The sequence below is a fragment of the Phyllopteryx taeniolatus genome, chromosome 10 (genome assembly GCF_024500385.1).
Source record: "Phyllopteryx taeniolatus isolate TA_2022b chromosome 10, UOR_Ptae_1.2, whole genome shotgun sequence".
Classification (NCBI taxonomy): Eukaryota; Metazoa; Chordata; class Actinopteri; order Syngnathiformes; family Syngnathidae; genus Phyllopteryx; species Phyllopteryx taeniolatus.
The window spans coordinates 5,839,351-5,852,231 of NC_084511.1; the positions used below are offsets into that span (position 1 = coordinate 5,839,351).

The following is a 12,881-nucleotide window of genomic DNA, read 5'->3' on the forward strand; positions in this document are numbered from 1 at the left end:
GGTGGTGGTCCCCCTTTTTAAGAAGAGGGCCCGGAGGGTGTGTTCCAACTACAGGGGGATCACACTCCTCAGCCTCCCTGGTAAGGTCTATTAAGGGGTGCTGGAGAGGAGGGTCCGTCGGGAAGTTGAATCCCAGATTCAGGAGGAGCAGTGTGGTTTTCGTCCTGGCCGTGGAACAGTGGACCAGCTCTACACCCTTGGCAGGGTCCTCGAGGGTGCATGGGAGTTCGCCCAACCAGTTTACATGTGTTTTGTGGACTTGGAGAAGGCGTTCGACCATGTCCCTCGGGTGGTCCTGTGGGGGGTGCTTCGGGAGTATGGGGTACCGAACCCCCTGATACGGGCTGTACGGTCCCTGTACGACCGGAGTCAGAGTTTCTAGGCGCAGCCGAGGCGTAGAGGGGGTCCGGTTTGGTGGCCTCAGTATTGCATCTCTGCTTTTTGCAGATGATGTGGTTCTGTTGGCTTCATCAAGCCGTGACCTCCAACTCTCACTGGAGGAGTTCGCAGCCGAGTGTGAAGCGGCTGGGATGAGAATCAGCACCTCCAAATCTGAGACCATGGTCCTCAGTCGGAAAAGGGTGGTGTGCCCTCTCCAGGTCGGGGATGAGATCCTGCCCCAAGTGGAGGAGTTCAAGTATCTTGGGGTCTTGTTCACGAGTGAGGGAAGAATGGAACGGGAGATCGACAGGCGGATCGGTACAGCGTCTGCAGTGATGCGGACTTTGTATCGATCCGTTGTGGCAAAGAAGGAGCTAAGCCGAAAGGCGAAGCTCTCAATTTACCGGTCGATCTACGTTCCTACCCTCACCTATGGTCACGAGCTGTGGGTCGTGACCGAAAGAACGAGATCCCGGATACAAGCGGCCGAAATGAGTTCCCTCCGCAGGGTGTCCGGGCTCTCCCTTAGAGATAGGGTGAGAAGCTCGGTTATCCGGGAGGATCTCAGAGTAGAGCCGTTACTCCTTCACATCGAGAGGAGCCAGATGAGGTGGCTGGGGCATCTGATTCAGATGCCTCCCGGACGCCTCCCCGGTGAGGTGTTCCGGGCACGTCCCACCGGGAGGAGACCCCGGGGACGACCCAGGACACGCTGGAGAGACTACGTCTCTCGGCTGGCCTGGGAACGCCTCGGGATCCCCCCCGGAAGAGATGGATGAAGTGGCTGGGGAAAGGGAAGTCTGGGCGTCCCTGCTCAAGCTACTGCCCCCACGACCCGACCTCGGATAAGCGGTAGAAGATGGATGGATGGATGGATGGATGCACAGATGTTATGTCACTCTATAAAGGCAACTAAATTGAAGGGCATCTCCATTTCTGCTAGAAATATTATCGAAAGAAGGAAGGACGGAAGGAAGGGACAAACTTGTCGGGTTTTCACCTGGTCAACACACACACAAACCTACACTTAAGTTGCACGTGAAACCCTCACACTGGGCTTGAAACCCTAATTTGAAACCAATATGGCACGCGGCGAGCTGAAGGTTCCCCACCCCTGTATCAACCACTGTACAAATTTTCATATCTTTAATATTTAATTGATCAAACAACTGTGATTAGAATCCTTCTTTATGGCCATCACTCTATTGTTGATCCATTCTACATCTCTTAAATGCCTCTTTAAATCATTAAAAAATATTAATTGCTGAATTTACTTTCTACGGAGGGCCTAAAGGGACATGCCAAAAAAAAAAGAAATTTATACCTGAGTGGTAGCTTATTTACACACACACACACACACACACACACACACACTAGCAAACATGGCTATCTATAGCCTGTACTGCTATATTCGTGTGATGAAAGTTTACATTTATACACACCTTATCTTCTTTTAGTTGGTCGATGACACGATCATGTATATTCCTTGTTTTGAGGAAAGAGAGCAAGTCCTCTTCTGTTGCCACTCTCAGCTGACATGCGCTGGAAGCAAGTTGTAAATAAGCTACTGTACGGCTACCCGAACGCAGGAAGCTACCGCTAGCAGGTAGTGAGTAAGCTTGCACTCACGAGTAGATGTTTCTCATTCAAATGAGAAAGTTTCTCATTATAAGGAGAAAGTTTCTCGTTCGAATGAGAAGTTTCTCCCCCCCCCCATGTCCCTTTAGGGGCTCCGTAACTTTCTCAGTATACACAACAATTAGAAATGAAAGTTGGCTACTTCATGTGCACAAAAACAAAAGCAGCTTATCCAAAAATAAACATGACACAGCTGACATAAGAGCGTGTCAAAACCACCAACAAACTAAGACATTCTCAATTCAGTGCTCCAATGATATATATATATATATATATATATATATATATATATTGGGGGGGGTCATTTCTTTCCTAGGACTCTGCCTCCACAAAAACTCTTCCATCTCCCTCCGTTTCACAGCTCTTTGGGGTCTCTTCTTCCTTTCCAGTTGCTTCTGAGCCGTCGCTACCTTTCTCCTCCTGGCCACTTATCAGTGGCCCGTTCTGAGCATGCTCGGCCTCATCCTTGTCCGCTGACAGCTCTTTAGCGGCATCCTCATCCTTCTTATGGCCCTCTTTGGCCTTCTCCTCTTTCTCTTTCTCAAGTTTGGAGAGACTGTGACACAAGGACTGGACATAGGTGAACACACACATGGGGTCCGGGTTGTTGCCCATCATGAGCATGTCAGACACTTCCAGCAGTGGCCAGCAGTCGGCCAGTGACCTGGAGGGAAGTGCGCGGGGTTCATATGGGGAGGGAAGAACAACAGTGGGAGAGAAATCAATTATAGATAATGATAGATAATGGGTGTTGTGGATGGATTGATGGATGTTGAGGAATACGTAGATGATAGATGGCAGGATGGATACTGTAGATATCTGGATGGATGAAAGCTAGATGGACAGATTGACAGATGAGGGATGTGATTGGCGGACAGACAGATGAACAGACAGACAGACTGGATGCACATACTCTGCAGTTTGGAAGGCCAGTGTGAAGTTTTTTTCCCTTTCAGTGGCTTTTAGGGTGCTGTAGTCGAAAGCCTCGGGGAAGAACCGATGGATCAACGCACAGAAAGCCATCCCGTCACACCAAGACGAGGAGAAGTTTTCTATGTTGACGCCCTGAAAGATCAAGAGAAGGACTTGGTGTCTTGAGGCAACTAAATAAATTAATAATGCTGAATCGTGGTTTGACAACATACGTGATAGTGTTGAGTTTTGCTGCGGCACCACTGCAGCATCCTCTGTTTGATGGAGGCCCCTGTGGCCGAAGCAGTGGATGACTTTTGAATTTTGAAGTTGCGTGGGATCGGCGTCCTAGACCGGCCATAGATAGATAGATAGATAGATAGATGGATAGAGAGATAGATAAATAGTCTCTCGTGTTTAGTGACTTACTCTGGTGCACCCTGTTGGAACTTGGCGATGATGTCGCTCTTTTTAGAGGCTCGGGCAGAGCGAGCCGAGGGCCTCGGACGGGCTGGAGCGTGAGGTGTTGCTCTTGGGTTTCTTTTGGCCTTCCCTTGTTTTTCTCCCTCTTTTACCGCTTCTTTATCTTTCATTTGATCTTTAACTTGTTTTTTCTCCTCCTCCACCTTTTCTGGGTTTTTATCAACACTTTTGTTTTCACTTACCTTTTCTTCAACTATATCTTTGCTCTCACCCTTCACCACACCAAGATCTCCATTTTTGAGCTCCTCCCTATCTTCCCCCTTCTCTTTCTCTTCAGGATCCTTCTGGTGGTCTTGTTCATTGCCTTCTATGTCACATTCAGCTGACATTGAAGCAGTTGTCCGGAGTGGGTGTGTGTCCGCAGCCTCCTCACTCCTCACTTGTGGCGGTGGATCCTCCCCCACCTCAACCGTTAGCCCCTGACCTTCTGCTGCGCAAGCCTCTGAAGTCCCGCCTTCTGGGTCGTTACTGTGCACAAGCTGGCGTTCATCTGTCTGCAGGGCAATCAGCACAAAACTGGCTCAATGACTAAATCCACACTGTCAGTGAACATTCATTCCACTGGCGGATTGTTTGTATTCATATTTTTGTACAACAGGTTAGGGGAGACCAGGGATAAATTGTAATTTTTTTTACATTTCTGTCTCTAACTTCGAGCTCCTTTAACCAAGGGTGTTCAAACTGCACCCAAACTAGCTTCAAGTGTCTGCTAATAAATGGCATTTTAAAATGTCAGTGTAACACAAACAGAGCTTGCATGGCTTAATCTAAAAAAACAAGGAGTGAAACGTTACAATTGACCCCATACCCTGGGTCAGTTGTAACATAGATGAAATGTAACAATGAAATAAAGGCCAAGACAATGATTAAAGATACTGAAAGCTTTTTGTTCAAAACCTTTCAACAAAATTGCTGTGGTTCTGCAGAATGAAGGAACTTAAACTACACTAACATCTGAACATGTGTAACAATAAAATTGTACAAAAAGTGCCACTGTGCACTCGCTTTTACCATCAAACTTTTTTGAGGCAAGCTTATTCTCCATTTCACCTTCTAAGACCTCATCTTTTGCTCTACTTCCAATGCCATCTTGACAGGTCTGTCAGTAATTATTGCTGTTTGTTTAAAGGGAGTTTCAGTTGTCTACCTTTTGGTTCAGCTGCGCTGAAGTTCAGCCATGTCAGTATAGACACTGTGGCTTTTGAGTGGCTGGAGAAATGGCTTGGTTGCTAGCTAGAGTAGAAGCTTGGGTGGTTGTTGAAATAGCAGCTTGGTTGGTAGTTGGAGCAGAAGTTCAGTTGCTGGCTGGCGCACGGGCTTGGTTGGTAGCTGGGCAGAGGCTTGGTAAGTAGTTGGAGCAGTAGCTTGGTTGGTAGTTGGAGCATAAGCTTGGATGGTAGCTGGGGCAGAGGCTTGGTCAGTAGTTAGAAGAGAAGCTGCGTCAGTAGCTGAGGTTGTGGCCTGAAGAACTGGACCTGTCTAAATCTGTGTTAGTGAGCATTTCTCCTTTGTCGAGATAATCCATCCCACCTCACAGGTGTGGCATATCAAGATGCTGATGATACAGCATGATTATTGCATAAGTGTGCCTTAGGCTGGCCACAATAAAAGGCACTCTGAAATGTGCAGTCTTAATCACACAGCACAATGCCTCAGATGTCGCAAGTTCTGAGGGAGCGTGCAATTGTCATGCTGACTGCAGGAATTTCCACCAGAGCTGTTGCCCGTGAATTGAATGTTAATTTCTCTACCATAAGCCGTCTCCAAAGGCGTTTCAGACAATTCGGCAGTACATCCAACTGGCCTCACAACCGCAGCCCACGTGTAACCACACCAGCCCAGGACCTCGACATCCAGCATGTTCACCTCCAAGATCGTCTGTGACAGCTGCTGCAACAATCGGTTTGGATAACCAAAGAATTTCTGCACAAACTGTCATAAACCGTCTCAGAGAAGCTCATCTGCAAGCTCGTCATCGTCATCGGGGTCTCAACCTGACTGAAGTTCCTCGTCGTAACCGAGTTGAGTGGACGAATGCTCACATTCGATGGCGTCTGGCACGTTAGAGTGGTGTTCCCTTCACGGATAAATCTCGGTTCTCACTGTTCAGGGCAGAGGGTGTGTGTGGCGTCGTGTGGCCCATAGTGGCGGTTGGGTTATGGTATGGGCAGGCGTATTTTATAGGCAACGAACAGAGGCACATTTTAAATGCACCGAGATACCGTGACGAGATCCTGAGGCCCGTTGTTGTGCCATTCATCCATGACCATCAGCTCATGTTGCAGCATGATAATGCACGGCCCCATGTTGCAAGGATCTGTACACAATTCCTGGAAGCTGAAAACATCCCAGTTCTTGCATGGCCAACATACTCCCCGGACATGTCACCCATTGAGCATGTTTGGGATGCTCTGGATTGGCGTATACGACAGTGTGTTCCAGTTCTTGCCAATATCCAGCAACTTCGCACAGCCATTGAAGAGGAGTGGACCAACATTCCACACGCCACAATCAACAACCTGATCAACAATGTGAAGGAGATGTGTTGCACTGCGTGAGGCAAATGGTGGTCACACCAGATACTGACTGTTTTTCTGACCCCCCCCAGACCCACACAATAAAGCAAAACTGCACATTTCAAAGTGGCCTTTAATTGTGGCCAGCCTAAGGCACACCTGTGCAATAACAATGCTGTCTAATCAGCATCTTGATATGCCACACCTGTGAGGTGGGATGGATTATCTCGACAAAGGAGAAATGCTCACTAACACAGATTTAGACAGATTTGTGAACAATATTGGAGGGAAATGGCCTTTTGTGTATGTAGAAAAAGTTTTAGATCTTTGAGTCCTGCTCATGAAAAATGGGAGCACAAAAAAAAGTGTTTTGTTTATATTTTTATTCAGTGTGATTTGTACTCATGCATTTAAGTCAAATTTAGCTTGTGGTAAATTGCAACATTTTACAAACATTTTTCAATGTTACAACTATCCATCCATCCATCCATTTTCTGAGCCGCTTCTCCTCACTAGGGTCGCGGGCGTGCTGGAGCCTATCCCAGCTATCATTGGGCAGGAGGCGGGGTACACCCTGAACTGGTTGCCAGCCAATCGCAGGGCACATATAAACAACCATTTGCACTCACATTCACACCTATGGGCAATTTAGAGTTGTCAATTTACCTACCATGCATGTTTTTTTTTTGGGATGCAGAAGGAAACCGGAGTGCCCAGAGAAAACCCACGCAGGCACATGGAGAACATGCAAACACCACACAGGCGGGGCCGGGGATTGAACCCGGGACCTCAGAACTGTGAGGCAGACGCTTTAACCAGTCGTCCACTGTGCCACCTGTTACACCTCTCCCTGAGAGCAATAGCAATGAGCTAGCTTGGCTTACAGCTAACAGCTAAAATATTAGCTAAATGATTATCTAAATGAAATAGAGCTTTGTAATTTGTAATTTGACTTTGTAATTACAAATATAATTTTAACAAAAAATAAATAAATTTATAAATAAAATTAAAACAAATCTTACCTCAAAAATTATGTTTCCGCTCACAAATTTTGCTGTGTCTGCTTTATGACAAAATATCTTCACATGTATACTGAGGATTAAACTAAGCATGTGCAGGGTGAATCAAGTGATGCCTAACTTGACTGATAGGAGCAATTGCAAGTCTTGCAACTGGCATGTGTTACAATCATCCCTGGTCTCCCCAAATTGTAATGTAAAATGTGCCGTGGCTTAATAAAGGTTAGGAAACACTCCAGTGGTGGCTCTTCGTTGGTGCCATTAACATGTGAGAAGGAGGGGTAAAGATATTTGTTATGTTGGCACTCAAGACAAGATTATAGTTGAAAGTAAGTGCTGCTAATATTAGTCAACACACTCTCCTCTGGAGAAATGACAGCCCTCAACAAGTAGTCATGCAACGTGAGATAGGAAACAAAAACACCACTCTGGGATTTGGGGAGCATCTCGATTTAGACATTTTACATCAGGACTGTCAGAGTTCACTCTTTGGAAGATTTTGACAAATGAAATCCAAATAACTGCACAATAATGAGCCTTAATATTTTAGATCCATTTTGTGCATCTGATTCATCTTATTGTTTTGTTTTTATCTAACAAAAAGGAAGTAAATTTCAGTTGAGTGGTGTTTTTATTTGACTTTCAGATTATAAAAAAATTGTGCATTTGTTTCTGTTTTAGCATACTAATAATCAAAATCCCAACTGCGGGCAAACGCTGAAAAGTAATTGCTATTTATGCTCTTGCAGCATATTTGTTGCTTTCATTTTAGAGTACAGTATTGCTGGTATTTAAACGGTATCGTCCATATTACTTAACTGAAAAGATTTCTGAATACGAGGCTCATGCAATATGAGCATTTTAAGTATACATATTTGAATTTTTAAAACATAGAACTTCCAAAACAAATGATGTCTTAAAAAAAATAATTTGAAGACTATTTTACTGTATATACATCTTTTATATCACATCTCATCTTTTATTCAAATCTTTTTATCTTTTTATCAATCTTTTACCTTTCAAACCACACTTTCCAATTTGCTGGAGTCATTATGTGGTCATACTTCATAATTTCACAGCGTTAGACGTTGCTCATACTTTACAAAGTAGAAAAAAAAACATACAAAATTGTGCGTTACCATTTTATAACACAACTACTACTTCTAAAGTATAGAGCAATGGTTCACATACTGTACTTTTAACACCAAATATCACTTTAAAAATACATAGCTCTCTTAGTATCACCATCAAGCTCAACATTAAAAATATATTAGCGTAATAGGGTTTAGCAAAAACAAGACAGATTCTATTCAGAGAAAAAGTATTTTTAATATTATTGTAAGCCACTGTAACATTATGCACAGTTTGAACAGTAACACTGCGCTTAGATAGAGGAAATTTAAAAAAAATGCACTTAAATAATTATTCAGTGAAAATGTCTTGCACATCAAAGTTAAATAAACCAGTTATTAAAGATTAAATGCAAATACATTGAAACTTTAACGTTAAATACAACTGAACTGCACTGAGGCAGTGATTCTTTTGTGTACCTCTAGTGCAGGGGTGTCAAACTCATTTTTGTCACGTGCCACATCGCAGTTATGATTCCACTCGGAGGGCCGTTATGATTGCCTCATATTATTACATATACACAAATTAATGGATAATTACTTTTGAAATCAAAAGCCAGTAAAAACTGTTTGTTCAACTACAGTATGCATCAATTTTATTTTAAAAGTGAGGTTGGAAACAAAAAAAATGCCAATATTTTTAAAAGTGAAGCCAATTTTGAATTTTGGTATTTTAGCAAGAAACACAAAGTCGATGCACACTCTCGTGGGCCACATAAAATGAGGGGGCGGGCCGGATCTGGCCCCCGGGCCACCAGTTTGACACGTGCTCGAGTGGGAGCAAGGGTGAGTATCACAATTTAAGCATCACTGGTAGGAAAACAAAACAGGGTTGCAACATTGAATTGTTGCGGTATAGACCCTCGTTTCTTGGTGTTTGAGGAATTTTATGCTTTTTGAGACGTATAACAAAAAGTGATTGCATCATCATGCAGCCTCAAATGTCAGTGTTAGCTTCATGCGGTCCTGTCAAGTGAGGATTTAAGGCATTTAAATGAACATTTATCTTTACTGATTGTACAGAAACATATAAACCTGCTTGCTGTCGCTTGAGTCAGTCTGACTTGTCCCCTCTGAAGACTCCGGTGTCTCCTGGTTCACTGCGTCTCTATCCATTACAACAGGAGTTAAATCCGATTTTTCAACAAGCCTGTTCAATGCAGTTCTGCACTCTCGTCCTCACTCTGTTGTCTCTCTGATCCATTCACCCGACACGCTCTCCTTCTGCTTTGAGAGGACGCCTTTGCTTCTTTATCTGACCTTTTCAATAACACGTCCCCAAAATAGCATCTTAGTGACAGAGGCACAGTCCAAAGTGGCAGGGCAGCTGCATCTGCTGTGGAAACCGCGGCAGTACACATTACACACGCACAAACACACAGCTATTTCCCTTTTGACTAGAAGGGGGTGAGTGGGAATTTGGCTCCCGAAAATAAATATCCAATCTGAAATATATTTTAAGTGGTGAACAACCGAACTCAGTTTTGCTCCCGCTGCCTTTTTAAAAACATTGTTTTAGCGTGCATGCATGCTACCGTATGTTTTAAGATAGCGTATGTTTTACCATGCCTGCGCCCAATAATGCAGTGCACCTTATCTATGTGTTCAATACAGAAATAGACTATGGTCGGGAAAATATGGTATGTCAAAAACACACAAGGAATTTGTCTCCAGTAGATGGAGCCGCTCTAGTACGATAACAGTCAATCTATTGACAGAGAATACTTTTGAGACATAAAGACATAAAAAACACAGTCACTGAGTGATAAAGGGTTCCCAGTAATGTGGTAATATTTATTCTGTCATGTATGTTTCAACAAATTACGGAGTGTTTGTTCATTCTCGACTCTTGATTTTTTTTAAATGCATGTTTGAGTGCCAAATAACACCACATATCACCTGATCGCCATCTGCAAAGTCTGTTCGGCCCTAGAGCATTTAATAAACCTGGGCCCTAAGCAAACGCTTTCCATAATTACTTTAAGTTCATCATTATTACATTGTATCGTTCTGTGTTTAGCCTTTCCAATGTTACTAGCCTTTTAAAAATAGGAACGTTTGAAACTGATTCAACAAAAAAGGTCACACTTGAAATCTCAACCCACATTGGTCTTTGTATTAAGACATTGGCCAGAAATTGGTGCAGTTTTACCGGTTTTAAAGATTCATAACTTTCTTAATATTCCTCAGAGGAAAATGATACTTATATCAAGATATGTCTGATAATGCTGGTTTCATGTATATCAATAAAAATTTGACACATACCTACTTTGATTTTGTTTAATATTATTGTAATCAACTATGTTATATTAAATATAACCCACTGGGCAGGTTAGTTGTTATGCTGCCACCTTTGACCGGTAAGAGACTGAGAACATACTGCACAGAACCACGATGTAGAGAATGTAAACCTTACTGAACGCTTTATGAAGTAACAGCAAGTTCGAGGAACGAAGGGAAAATACAGAGGACAACCTTTAACGCTTCTCTCATGAGCTCGTTCCCCCCCCCAACCGGCAAATCAGCTGCCCTCTGTCACAATACATCAAATGACCCAGTATAGGCATACAGAATGCACTCCAGCCTTCAGCATGTAGGGGTCCACACTAAACCTCCCCAGAGCGACATGCACGACACGTCAATTAACCTGAGGTAGACACGCTTATGGCACACTTAATTTGACCCTGTGGATTTAGGTGATTACCTGGGAGGACCGAACCCACTTTTTGCCTAACAGCTACGCTCCTCCCCGGTCCCACAAATCAGCTGCAATTACTATATCCTATATTAAAATAACTAAAATAGTTCATATAACTGAAAAATACACACAGACAATAGAAAAACGATACATGGAACATGAACTATGGTTGTGCTAAAATGAAGTGTCCACTTCACTTGCCGGTTGGCCAAGAAACCTCCACCGGGGTTTGGCTTGTAGCGCTGGTGCAGCAGTCGCCGGACATTTAGTGGACATTTAGGAACGTGTTGCAGCCATAAAATTCTAAGTTAATGATTATTTGCTAAAACAATCAAGTTTATCAGTTTGAACATTAAATATCGTGTCTTTGTCGTGTATTCAATTAAATATAGGTTGAACATAATTTGGAAATCATTGTATTCTGTTTTTATTAATGTTTAACACAACGTCCCAACTTCATTGGAATTGGGGTTCTATTTAACATGTCACCATTTTTCTCACTAAATATACTTACAAAGGTGCTATTGACCTGAAAATCTTACCAGATGTTGGAAACAACCCAAGTAATCCATGCTTACAAAGAATGTAGAACAAATAAGCTCAGAAATTAAGTTGTGTGTAAAAATGTGAAATGACACAGTATTGAACACATGAAGGAAGGGAGGTGCAAAAAGGCATGGAAACCCTAGACAACACCTAAAATCTATCAATAATCAAACAGCTTTAAAAAAAAAAACCTGGAATTAGCAGGTACTGTTGTCACAAGGAAAACAATGAGTAATGCATTCTGCCGCCATGGCCTGTATGCACGTTCACCAAGCAAGACCCCATTGCTGAAAAAAAAATGCATGTCAAAGGTCGTTTAAAGTTTGCTGAACAACATTTGGACAGGCCAGTTAAATAATGGGAGAATATAGTCTGGTTGGATGAGAGCAAAATTTAACTGTTTGGATGTGATAATGCGCAACGTTTGCAGGAGAAATGGCACTGCTCATCACCCTAAAAACACCATACCAACAGTGAAGTTCAGGGGTGGGAACATGATGGTGTGGGGCTGATTTTCAGTAAATGGTACTGGTAAACTTCACATTATTCAAGGAAGGATGAATGGGCAAATGTACCGAGACATTCTTGACAAAAATCTGCTGCCATCTACGAGGATGATGAAAATGAAACGATGGTGGACGTTACAGCAGGATAATGATCCAAAACATACTGCGAAGGAAACTCTCACTTGGTTTAAAAAATAATAAATAAAGCTGCTAGAATGGCCCAGCAGATGACCTGACTCGAAAATCTGAAACTGAAACTCAAGGTCCATAAAAGAAGCCCACGGAACCTTCAAGATTTGAAAACTGCTTGTGTGGAGGAATGGGCCAAAATCACACCAGAGCAATGCATGCGACTAGTTTTTCCATACAGGAGGCGTCTTGAAGTTGTTGTTGCGAACAAAGGCTTTTGTAGAAAGTATTAAATAAATACTGGTTGGTGTGTTCAATACTTTTTCCCTGTGTCATTTCATATTATTACACACAACTTAATTTACTTAACTTTGTTTACAGGACGTGATACTTTCATTGCTTTATAACATTTGAAGTGCCAGAGTTGTTTTTGTAGCCCTTTGAAGTGATACTTTTATTGTTTTATGACTCCAAAGTATCAATTTTATTGTTTTATGACTGCTAGAGGAAGCCATAATGACGTCACGTGATCAAAACAAACCCCCCTAAAGTTCAAAGGTCAAAGCCATAAAAATGTCAAAACAGGGCCATAAATCATGATGTCAAGGTCATAAATCACTTGTTTGACATAATCTCCCTTCTATTGGTTATTTTTTTTGACTGGGGATGGGAGGCAAGCTTTTACCAGAACAATAGGGAGGGGGTAACGTTGGCAAATGGAGGGCTTGAAGCGACGGATGATTTCTGAAATATCCATGGCAGAAGGCAGAGTAAATCTTGTGAGTGGTTGGGTGGGACAGCAGGAGGCAGTCAGGATGGCCTAAGGCAGGAGGAAGTTGCTCGTGGATCCGTTTGATTTTTGCATCAAAAAATCACATAAGGGCATTACAGAAAACATCTAAGAACAAAAGGGTTAAACAATC

The 12,881-nt window shown here is 42.9% G+C and overlaps 1 protein-coding gene across 3 annotated transcripts; it reads right to left on the minus strand.

The window, feature by feature from the left end:
- Positions 1 to 1,512: 1,512 nt before the first annotated feature.
- Positions 1,513 to 9,414, minus strand: smtnl1 (smoothelin-like 1). 3 transcript variants are annotated; one of them, XM_061787564.1, is made up of 6 exons: positions 9,263 to 9,409; positions 9,115 to 9,187; positions 3,361 to 3,908; positions 3,165 to 3,279; positions 2,933 to 3,084; positions 1,513 to 2,683 (listed from the first exon to the last, which is right to left on the minus strand). In XM_061787564.1, the coding sequence occupies exons 3-6, from the start codon at positions 3,741 to 3,743 to the stop codon at positions 2,332 to 2,334; spliced, it is 1,002 nt and encodes a 333-aa protein (XP_061643548.1). In that variant the 5' UTR covers positions 3,744 to 3,908; positions 9,115 to 9,187; positions 9,263 to 9,409; the 3' UTR covers positions 1,513 to 2,331. The 3 variants fall into 3 exon arrangements, with proteins under 3 accessions (XP_061643548.1, XP_061643546.1, XP_061643547.1); XM_061787562.1 differs by having other exon boundaries at positions 9,115 to 9,409; XM_061787563.1 differs by lacking the exon at positions 1,513 to 2,683 and adding an exon at positions 2,690 to 2,853 and having other exon boundaries at positions 9,115 to 9,414.
- Positions 9,415 to 12,881: the final 3,467 nt, after the last annotated feature.

Coding starts and splice junctions, on each gene's coding strand:
- smtnl1 (XM_061787562.1), bottom strand. CDS start 9,195: ATGGATAGAGACGCAGTGAACCAGGAGACACCGGAGTCTTCAGAGGGG. Junction 3,909..9,114: donor ACTCAAGCGACAGCAAGCAG/GTTTATATGTTT, acceptor ATTGCCCTGCAG/ACAGATGAACGCCAGCTTGT. Junction 3,280..3,360: donor TTCCAACAGGGTGCACCAGA/GTAAGTCACTAA, acceptor TGGCCGGTCTAG/GACGCCGATCCCACGCAACT.